Raw genomic sequence first — 11,667 nt, 5'->3', positions numbered from 1 at the left:
ATTTATATATATATATAAATAATGAAAACACATATATTATTAAGGCTCTTCATCAATGGCTTAATAAGAGTTCAAAACAGAAGAACAATGTACAAAAACACTTTGAAAAACTTTATATTACTTAGTACAGAATGATGTTCTTAAGAGTCTAAAATATGTTTTAGTTTAGTCAAGGAGATGAACAATAGTAAATACAAGGCACATTTACTTGGCATCTTCTGTATAATAGATATAGTTGGCAATTTGTTTCTCAAATCTTCATTTGTTAAGATAATTCCTAGAAGTTGAGTCATTCTAAATAAAACTTCATATTTTTACGTTTAAATTATTTTAGAAAACATGGTCTTTAAAATTTTGTATTTCATGTAACAAAGCTTTAAGCAATATTTGAAAACACTTTTTAGTTTTATATTTTGTAATACATGGAATGAACCACTACCAATGATGATGTAATGGTAAGATTTTGTTGTTTATTATGGTATTATTATAGGAGCTCTGGTGGTGCAGTGGTTAAAGCATTTGGCTGCTAACCAAAAGGTCAGCAGTTCAAATCCACCAGCCATGCTGTGGGAAAAAGATGAGGCAGCCTGCTTTTGTAAAGATTTACAGCCTTAGAAACCCTATGAAGGCAGTTCTAGTCTGTCTTACGGTGTCAATATTGAGTCAGAGTCAACTTGATGGCACTGCAGTTGGTTGGTTAGGGGGGGTATCATTGTGACTTCATATCTAAATTTGCTTTTCAATCATACATTCTGTTTCTTTGATCCATTTATTCCTCTCCAGAACTCTTCTAACTCTTCTTGAACTTACTACATGTCTTATTCTAGCTTCCAACTTCATCTGTGATTCCTTTCCACTCAGGTAGTCGCCCTACCCAGTCTCCTTTCACTTAAATCTTTTTCTTTTTTTATTGATAACTAGAAAAGAGCATGAATTCCTGAATAAGAGTGCCTAACTTCAAATCTTAGCTTTTTTTTTTTTTAATTGTGCTTTAGGTACAAATTTAGAGAGTAGAATTTGTTTTACATTCAACATTTTGTGTACATTTGGTTTCACTTCCCAACTACCATTCCCAACCCTAGCCCACTCTCCTCCTCTCCCCAGTAACCACCCCTACATGTCCTTCTTAGTTATGCACCCATGTGTCCTGCTTTTCCTCCGCCCTGCTTTAGTGTTCTGCATGTAAGTCTTATTTACTATTGGCCTAAGAGCTAGTCTTTGGGAGTAAGTTTTATCCAGGCCCAAAGTGTATCCCAGGGCCATAGTCTTGGGGGTCCTATCAAACTGCATCCAACCAGTAATTCTGGTCATTATTCTCTTTTGGGATTTTGTTCCACATTTCCCCTCCTACTCTATCCAGGATCTCCAGTTTTGTTCCCTTCCCAAGTGGTTGGTATTGGTAGCTGGGAATCATCTAGTTCTTCTGGTCCATCATGTCCTAGGGCTGTTTCCAAATGCCCTTGTTTTTTTTTTTTTTTCTTCTCTTTGCTCCCGACAATAGGAGACCATTAGCTGCAGCTTAGATGGCTGCTCAAAAGCTTTTAAGACTCTAGTTACTATTCACCAAAGTAGGTTGTGGAACAAGATTTTTATGTATTTGGTTGTGCCAGTTGAGTCTGGTGTCCCCAATACCATGATCCTGAGTCAGCAGATCTGGTGGATATCTCTCCCACAGTGTCTGTTTATGAGGGATTGTTCTATGTCTGTCTTCTGTTTATTCTGTAATGATTGGGTATTTTGTATCACTGGTATCTGTGCAAGACTAGCCTCAGCTAAATCTATCTTTGGTCTAGAGTATAACCCTGTTCACTGACCCCCATCTGATCTTCTTAGTTGTCTATGTGTTTATCTGTTGCCTGATGTTTGGTGTTAATGGTAATGCAGTATTGCGAATATACTGGTATTAGCTTCTGTTGTCTATAACTTACGTGCACAATTCGGTGTCCTCCCTTTCCCCAATGTTATTGTGCTGGTCAGACTCTTTCCATACCATCCTTCTGCTTACCCAACTCAGAAGGTGGCTCCCAACTAATCCAAAATTATTCCCTCCCCCAAGCAAACCATTTCTTGACTTTTTAGGGTAATGAGCTCATACAATATTTGTCCTTCTGTGATGGACTTATTTCATTCAGCATATCTTGGCTCTTAAAAAGCTGGTCAAGCTACATAACCTTTCTGGGCCTTGGTTTCCTCATCTGTAACATTTTGAGGAGCTTAAGTGCCCAAGTTAATGTCTCTAGCTAGTAAAATTCAATGACTTTGTCTGGACTCTACAGAGGGGATTGATTAGTTCATGGCCTTGGTGCGAGTGCTATGCCTTGAAATTGACAAGGACTTTATGTAAGCACCCAACTCCACAGAGGTTAATCAAACAGAAAGAAGCAGGAAGAGAAGTAGAAATCCAGCAGCAGAAGGAAGAAAGAAAAGAGAAGCAGAGAGAGAGAGAGAGAGAGAGAGGAAAAATTTATGAGGGATTGCTCTATGTCTGTCTTCTGTTTATTCTGTAATGATTTGGTATTTTTTATCACTGGTATCTGTGCAAGACTAGCCTCGGACTACAGAGAGAGAGAGAAAAGGATCTTCCTAAAAGAGCTATAACATGGTCAAGAGATGTAATATTAAAGATACCAATAGGCCTGGAAGGGGCCCAGTGCCAGACCCAGCAGTGAAAGAAGTGACAAATGGCAGGGCCATGAGGAGCCTGTCCTCAAGTGGCCATGAGGACTTTGTCCTTAGGAGGCTGAGTACAGCCCTACCTGGTTGAGAGGAGTTGAAAGAGCTGTCCTGTACTTAAGGAGGGAGACTTTACCTACATGCTTCATGATCCTGATTTGTAGCCCTATTGATCCTGATCCTGAGTTGTACCCTGTTCCTTAATAAACCACTTAAGGATGATCTGTGTGTGAGTTCTGTGTGGCCACTGCAATGGATTACTGAACTCAGAAGAGAAGTAAAGTGCCTTGGGGAGGGATGACTGGTGTCAGAATTGGTTAAAAAAAAAAAAAAGTTGGAGAGTAGAGATGTGTCTGACTTCTATCTCATATGGATCAGTCTGGGCTATCTCAATTTGCACAATGCCACTTGAAGTTAGACAGGTTCTGATGCTCCTATTACTACTATTACTTCTAGTTACAGATTACAAGATATAAGATGTTATCTTTTTAAAACCCCAAGAGGTTTAGCACAGATGTCAGGATAGAGTCCATAACTGAGGAAAGCATACCTTGGCAGGAATGAGCACTGCAAGGAAAACGTGGAAGCTCAATTTACAAAACCACTTTACTAGGTTTTCTGAAATCTTAAAATGTTACATGAAACATGCCAAATTTCTAAATTTCAAAAGCATACCATCAATATTAAAATTAATAAAAATTTCATTACAAAGATATTCTAATTTTCTTAAGCTTTAATAAAATTCCACTGAAAGAAAAATTTATACTCTATACATCTAAATATTAATTCTTTATCCTAACCATAAATATTAGTTCAGAAAGTAGCATGTGTAAGAAAAAGCATAAAATAATCAATTCTCAGTATAATTACATGACTTAACAGATCTATTTTTATTACTAAGTTGACTACGTTATTCAATTTATCTAATTTTTAATACTAATATTACTAATATTTTTAATATTACCATTACTAATATTTTTCAAACAAAGAAGACGTGGCTAATCACATAGTTTTACTTAGTCAAAGGATAATATTAGAGAAACCTAAGAGCAAAAGCATTAAATATTAGTATAATAACTGAGTAATACCTTGATATGTGAAAATCTCATGTCCAGTGGTAATCCTCTATACAACTATTCTATTCAAAGTGCAACATGAGAGCCACATTTTGGAATTCTTTTGCCTAGAAAAACTTCTAGACCAAATTTATATAAGAAAACTGAAATAAAGCTCTACAATTGATCCCACACTTTTTCTGCTGCTTCTAAATACACTTCCAATTTGGCAAGTGTCAAAATAATAAAGGCATGGCCAGCAAATACATACTTTTAAAAATTATGGGAAGTAGACAGAACAAATGTGATATAAGCATCCCTAAACCTCTGATACAAAAATACTACTTACCTCATGTGCTAACATTTTATAGAGTTCTTCTCTAGTTACAGAAATCCTTTCTCTGTCTGTACTGTCCACAACCACTATTACAAACTAAAATAATTACAAAACAAAATTATTAGTGATAATATAATTTGATATCTATGAAATTTATAAAGTGCTTTATTTGATTTGCAGTCTACAAACATCACAAAATTAGATTCTTACGGTATTCTTAGAAAATAAGACACTGACATTGACAGACCTACAAACCTGATCCATTTCCAGCTCAAGTATTTATTCATTTTTGAGAAAAAATGATGCTAATATTTTAACCAATATACAATAGACTTTGGTTTTAAATTAATATTCTGAACACTAAGTCCATATCCATTTGTATTATAAATGCATAAAAAAACATAATCTAGTCCTATTTTCAAGTAACTTCTAGGTAGTTATTTATTAAGTTGAAAACCTAAAAGGCATGAGTATGGGAGTAATTAATGTGATAGTAAAATAAATTAATTTTTTTAAATTAGCAAATCAAAGGAGCAAATCTGTATCTAAAAGGATGCTGTTTTCTTTATATAAATGGCAATGGCTACCTGCAAGCACACTGTTTCCTGAACTGACAATGAAGCTGGTACCAGAAGATGAGATAAAAGATATACAAAGGAGTTGTGCAAGGTTGAGCCCACACGGTACCTCTTCCTTTACTCCACGAGCACCAAAAAGCCCAAGGACAACAGGAGTAGCTGTAGAGTTAGCTTACTCATTTTATGCTAACATTTGAAATGCCCAATTTATCCTGACTGCTTATTATTAACATCCAGTATTTATTTTTCAAACCTAGTTTTTTAATTTAATAAACTTCTGTGATTTGAATTCAGGGTCTTTTTTATTCTTCAGATCTCATCAATAATAAGATGGATAAGAAAAACACTCTGGTACCTCTTACTTGATACCTTAAGGATAAATGGCTTTGTTACAGTAAAACCTACCCTATTCTAAGACATTTTCACAAAGATGTTAGTTTTCCAGGTATTGGCATGAATCTGACACCTGCAGCATTATATACAGGAGTAATAACCACATACACCTTTCCTTCTTAAAAGCTTAATGATCAAATGCTTAATGCAGTGTTGGCAGATCAGGTCATTAGAGACACACTTAATAGCAATCTTTATACACTTTATGGATATATATTTTATTTATAATCAACATTACAGAAACAATTGCCATAGACTTTCAATTCACAAGTTCTACACAATGAAGCTCTCAAATGTCATAGACCTGATATGTTCCTTTGGAAAGTAACATGTAAATAAAAACATGATGATTATGTCTAACTTGCTTTATTATAAAAAGAAAAAGAATTATATAATGTGTATTTGTCAAGAAAACTTTGGGCCAGGATTCCAAACACCAGAGCTCTCTCATTTAACTAGGATTTTCCCCACTTAAACTAACTCACTGACGTTGAGTTGGAGCCAACTCATAGTGACCCCTCCTTGGGATTATGAGGCAGTATCACTACGGAAGTAGATTGCCCAACCTTCCTTCTGAGGAGTGGCTGGTGGGTTTGAACCACCAGCCTTCTGGTTAGCAATCAAGTGCCTTAGGCATTATGCTACCAGAGCTTCCTTTCCCCACTTAGCCAAACATAAATATAAAAAAATAAATGAAATTATAAATTGTGAAATGGAATTCATTATAAAACAACTCTTTAAAACAAACTCTAGAATCAACACACAGACTAATGTATTACTAATCTCATTACAGATGTTTAATTAAAGTGAAAATACAAAACAATGACTCTGAAACAGGGAACCAAAGATTCTACTATGCTTAAACTCTACTTTAATTAACCTTCTACTAGGGTAAGAATCTCGAAGGAGTTCCTCAAGCATTCCACTCATGGACGTTTCAGTATATTATGAAACCTTACCTCCGTGTTTGTATAGTAAGTGTTCCAGGAAGAACGAAGAGATTCTTGGCCACCAATATCCCACATTAGGAAACGTGTATTATTAACCACTATCTCTTCTACATTACTTCCTATTGTAGGGGATGTATGTACAACTTCATTCATAGAACTGGGGGGAAAAAAAAGACCACCAAAATGTTCATATAACATTACAATGAGTAAGGTAGCTAGCTTATTTAAATAATTTTTCAATGAAGGAACAAATCAGCATGACTTCCTTTTATATTTTATACCCAAATATCCCTTTTCCACTAACTCATGACAAAAGAGAGGCTAAGGTTTACAAAGGAGCTTTAGTCCAAAACAACTAAATGACTCGCTCAACGTCATTATAAATTTCTAGTTCTCTAGAAACAGTTGCTTAAATTTGGTCCTGGTTTATGGCTAGTTTGCTTTCTTACAGGGTAGCTTCAGGTTCCATATAATATTTTATTGCCTTCCTTAATCAAAGATCTTCCAAGCAGAAAAAGTAAATAGGAACTACAAAATAATTTTTTAAAAGTTAATACTCACAATTGGTAAAGGATGGTAGTTTTCCCTGCATTATCCAGCCCAACAATTATAACTTTGTGCTCTGAAATAAGGAAAAACAGTGATTTATTAATTACAAACAAAAGTGAAAGATTCCTTATTTCACTCATTCCTTCTATTTATGATAGAATTCAGTGTCTGGCACGTAATACATTTTTAGAACTCAAAAGCAGATTTTAGCAAGGCCAGCAGAAGTGTGCCAGTAGTCTCACCTTCCCCTACATCTCTCATCCTCCCAACCCCTTCTCTAGTTAACCAGAGGCTGTCTGCTCTTAAAGAAGCCTATTCTCAGGAAAGTATGCCAAATGTAATCATAGCAATTTGCATTGATTTAAGTGTAAATGGTTTACACTGGATTAAACTGCTCAAGTTTTAACTGTGGAATTTTAGGCATCAACTGGCATGTATATCTGGGATAGGGTGAACGGGAAAGACAAAGGACAACCTTTTATATTGTGGCAGAAGGTAGAGTATTTAGTCTAGGGCCCTTCCAACAACACTCTCTGGATGTGACAAACAAACCTAAAAACCTATGACTATAGCAGTGGTGACATCTCCCCTCCCTTGCTTCTGTGGCATCATTTTCTCCTACTTTTCTTCCAGTGTATCTTGATGTTCTTTTGTTTTGTTTTGTTTTCCACTGACTCCTCTTTCTTGAAACATTCATCCTCTTCACATTCTAGCAAGGGCTCCCTTAGGATCTGCTGAGACACCAGACACAAGAATAAAAAAGCCATCTTGGTTATGCAGCCTGGTGGAGCCTTCAGATGACTCTAGTCCCATGTGCCATTTGACTGCAACCAAATGAAAAGTCCCTAAGCTAGAACTTCCTAGCTAAGCTTAGACTCATAAGAGAGAGTAGTCAATTATTGCTTTAAGTCACAGAATTTAGGTTTATTACACAGCAATAGATAACAGAAACACTATGGAAAAATACAGGGGATAACGTGACCTTGGGCAAATGACTTATTTCTCTGAGCCTAAGTTTCCTCATCATAAAACAGGGACAACACTCCCTATCTTTCAGGGCTATGTAATAATTAAGATAGCACACAAGTAGTGTCTAGCATCGAGAGAGCGCTTCCAACCTATGTTCCCAATTTTCTCCTAAACTCCAACTTACCTAGTGAATAGACAGAGTATCACTCAACATATCCAAAATCTGACATTCTAACTTATTTCTACTTCTTTCTTTCCTAAGTTGCTTAATGGTACTATTAACTCAGAAGCCCTTGGAGTTTCTTCATTTTTTCCCTTAACCTAGTTCTGTTGATTCTACCTCAAAATTATTTTATCTGTCCTAGTTGAAACCCTCAAGTCTTACTGCAAAGCCTTCCCTAAGTGAACTATCTCCAATCCATCTGTCCAATGTTCCCCCAGTTATTTTTCTGAACTAAAGATCTGATAATGCCACTCTCTTGCTTAAATTATGGCTTTCCTTTTTGACAGGAAGACAAGTGCTAATGGGGCATGGAAGCGGCATCTTTTGACCTCCTCTAACCACATAAGAGGAAGACAGAATCACCATCAGCATGCTGCCACCCTCCAGCCCTCTTACCAACCTTAACACCAACCCTCTCTCTCATGGCACCCACTAACTCTTTGCTGGGTTTGATAATTTGCTGCAGTGACCACACAGAACTCAGATTATGGGGTATATTAGGGAAGCAACAGTCTACAATTCAAGTTCAGGAATGTGCTCAGGATACAGTTTCTTGATCAGGACAGTCTCCCCTCTGCTGTGCCCTTAGACACACCTCTCTGGCCCTTGGCCTCTTGGCCTGGCCTCTGCCTCTATAGGCCAGCTAAGGCTGCTACTCTGTCCCATGCTTCTTGATTCCACTGCTGCCATCTCTCAGCCAGGCATCTCTCTCAGCCAACAGTGAGATATCCCTCTGCCTCTAGGAGGGCTTGTTTTAACCCTGGCAGAGTGGCAAAACTAACCAATCCCAACATCAGAGTTCTACACACCTGAGAGAGAACATACTTTCCCAGAAAATTACTTCTTGCTGCTCCAACAGAAATAACCCAGGTGGGTAACTTTAACAATCAGGAGTTTAAAAGCAGCTACTCAGTTAAGCAGGGCATATTCCACCACAGAGTTAATTGCCAGTCTCATTATAGGAAATAACTACCCAGATGCCCAGCCAAGGTGACACATATTCATATGGTCCAATCCAGTAATCTGGTGGCATTTACAAAAACTATGGCTAGAAAACCCATACCATGCAACTCACTACACCACAACAAGGTACAAAGTCTCAGCCTTATAAACAAAGCCAAGTAAAACAAACTAGGCTTTAGCCTGATCTCTCATGGCTACCATCAGGTATCTAAAGCAGAACTCAGACCAGTCTCCCCTACATAAACTGGCATATATATTCATAGCAAACATTTCTCCACATCTATTCATGGTTTGTCCCTATGCTGTAATTATCCTCTGCAGTTCTCCATTTAAAGAATTTCGTTTAGGTCCAACTTTCCAAAAGGAATTAATCACTTTCTTCTGATATTCCGTATCTCAAGCTCTGGTGGCACAGTGCCTAAGGTATTTGACTGCTAACCAGAAGGCTGGTGGTTCAAACCCACCAGCCACACCTCGGAAAGAAGGTTGGGCCATCTACTTCCATAGTGATACCTTCTTGGAAACTCAAGGAGGGGTCGCTGTGAGTCGGATCTGACTCGATGGCATTGAGTTTGGTGGGTTTTTTTTAATATCATACTTATTTATATGTGCATCAATCCTAGCTTAGTGAAGTATCTTTTAAGTGTACAGACTACATGTTAATCAATCACCTTTACATTCCCAGTGTTTACAACTCTTCCTAGAACAAGGCACATAAATGTTTGATTAGTTTTCATTAATGAATAATAAATGTTGAGGATTATAACAGCCTAGAGTGAGGAAGTCTTAAAGAAAAAACTTTCCAATTAGATGGCAGATGCTACCCAAATAATTGTCATTTACCATAGAGGGGGAATTCCTGACAGCATAAAGGTATCTCTAGTTATATAAAATAAGATCAAAGAAAGAAAAATTTAATGCAATGAACCTTAATCAAATCATCCATTTCTCTGATGAAAGAACAACAGCTTATAACCAGTCAGGTCCTAAAGTGACATGACCACCCTCCCTTCATAGAGATTCTCAAGAATCATCTGAGTAACCCTGGACCCAATCTATTTTGACTAAGAGTCGCAGTGTTGTGTAAATGCTTAATATGCTGGCAGCTAACTGCAAGGTTGAAGGCTCAAGTCCACCCAGAAGCTTGGTGATCTACTTCCGAAAAAACAGCCATTGAAAATACTGTGGAAAACAGTTCTATTCTGACACACATGGGTCACCATGAGTCAGAATTGAGTCATTGACAACTTGTGGTGGTGGTCGTGAGAGTACAGTGAAAGAACTGAGAATGAACACTCAAATAAAAAGATGCTTGTTGAAAGTAGAAGAGTTAACGGTTCGATAGAGGCATGCTAAGGGAAGGCCAGTTGAAAGACCACCAACAGGCATCATCAGGTGGTATTCCTCTAGCAAATTTATATATGATCCTTATTCTTCCAGGCCCACAAACACAATCCTGCTCTTATCTTAGACAGGACTCAGAGAAGTCAACTCAAAGATGTGACTAATACATAAACAAAATGCTAAATGAGTAACATACAATGAGAGCAAATGTTCAAAACCACCTGACAAGCACAGTCTTTTCCTGGGGGAAAGTATGTAGGGAGACTGAATGAAAAACAGAAGATTACTTAGGGAGCATGGAATCAAATCAAAGGAAGTGTTATATAGGCCAAAATGACTAATGGATCTATCTTCACAGTAGGGCCATGCTCACAACAGGACAGTGTGCTTTTCTACCTGCGAAGTTTTTAAAAATGTGTGACTATTTTGCTTCTCCAATGCTACATTCTCCTTTTTTCCACCTCCCTTTTGATGGCATATCTTCTCATCTCAAGCACCTATTCATAAACCTAGCACAAGCAGAATTCATGTCAGGCTATACTCTGATCTCTGACTTGGATGAAAGTTTTTAGCTTCCCACTTCAAACTTATTTTAAATACCATTCTCAAAATGTCCCCTCATTTTTACGTTCCAGGATTACCATTCTGTAACCCCCTACCTATGTATGCATTAGCTACAGGACTAAATTTGTAGACTTGCTAATACTCAGAAGAAAGCACACTTACTCCAACCAACGAGAGAAATGAGACCCTAGAAATAATACAAAATTAATATGGTTAAACCACACAAATACAGACCAGAATCTATGGCATTTAACTATAAAGAGTGACTAAAATATACGTCTATGTGCAAAGGAGCTCTGGTGACCCAGTGCCTAAATTTGACTGCTAACCAGAAAGCTGGCAATTCAAACCCACCAGCCACTGCAGAAAGAAGACCGGGCAATCTACTTCCATAAAGATTTACCAGCCTGGAAACACAAAGGGTGTTGCTTTGGGTTTTCTGGGTTGGTGTATATGCAAACACATGTGTAAGTTTGTGCATGTGTGTGCTATATAAATAATACACACAGAGACCACAAAATAGAACACTTTTTTTACAAGGTCCTTAACCACTTAAAAGAGATTAAATATTTATTCTAGCCATGCTACCATTTTTCATAATATTGTTCTACTCTTCTTCTGTAATTCCTTTCAAAGCCAGGAGTACACTGTTTTGAACATTCCCAATGGTAGTCTATCTTTTAACCTCTAAAGATAAATTTTATTTTAAGGGGGGAAGGAAAACTTTTGATACCATTTTGGGCATAAAATAAAAGGTAGCTAAAATGAGTGCTCCGTTTATGGTCTTAAATGAAGTGCAATCACTGATTCATAAGAATGATTTGAAAATTTTTCTCCAAAGAAATTCCAAAAAGCGCTTCAGAAGATATTTTGAATAACAGCATCAATGGAAAAACTATCCAGTTTCTTAACATGATAGCTTTGAAAATGATAACCCTCAGCTGGTCATGGGTTTCGGCGTAGGTGTTTTTAAAATGGTCCCTGTACTTTGGCTATGTTCCACTGGACTTACTTTCTGACTCCAAACATTCCTTCAGTAAAGAACAAAAGCGGCCATCTAGATGCAATG

The 11,667-nt window shown here is 37.2% G+C and overlaps 1 protein-coding gene across 1 annotated transcript in view; it reads right to left on the bottom strand.

The window, feature by feature from the left end:
• The window catches only part of ARL5A (ADP ribosylation factor like GTPase 5A), an 18,956-nt gene extending 12,353 nt beyond the window's left edge, over nucleotides 1–6,603 (bottom strand). The window contains exons 1-3 of the mRNA XM_007934934.2: nucleotides 6,548–6,603; nucleotides 5,996–6,143; nucleotides 4,078–4,161 (exon numbers count right to left, since the gene is read on the bottom strand). Coding sequence (XP_007933125.1) covers nucleotides 4,078–4,161; nucleotides 5,996–6,139 — 228 coding nt within the window. The 5' untranslated portion in view covers nucleotides 6,140–6,143; nucleotides 6,548–6,603. The remainder of the gene's footprint in view (nucleotides 1–4,077; nucleotides 4,162–5,995; nucleotides 6,144–6,547) is intronic.
• Nucleotides 6,604–11,667: the final 5,064 nt, after the last annotated feature.

The sequence above is a fragment of the Orycteropus afer genome, unplaced genomic scaffold, assembly GCF_000298275.1.
Source record: "Orycteropus afer afer isolate SDZICR_OR568_19922 unplaced genomic scaffold, OryAfe1.0 scaffold00023, whole genome shotgun sequence".
Lineage (NCBI taxonomy): Eukaryota > Metazoa > Chordata > Mammalia > Tubulidentata > Orycteropodidae > Orycteropus > Orycteropus afer.
Note: the sequence above shows the minus strand (reverse complement) of the source record. Positions and strands in the feature narration are given on the sequence as shown.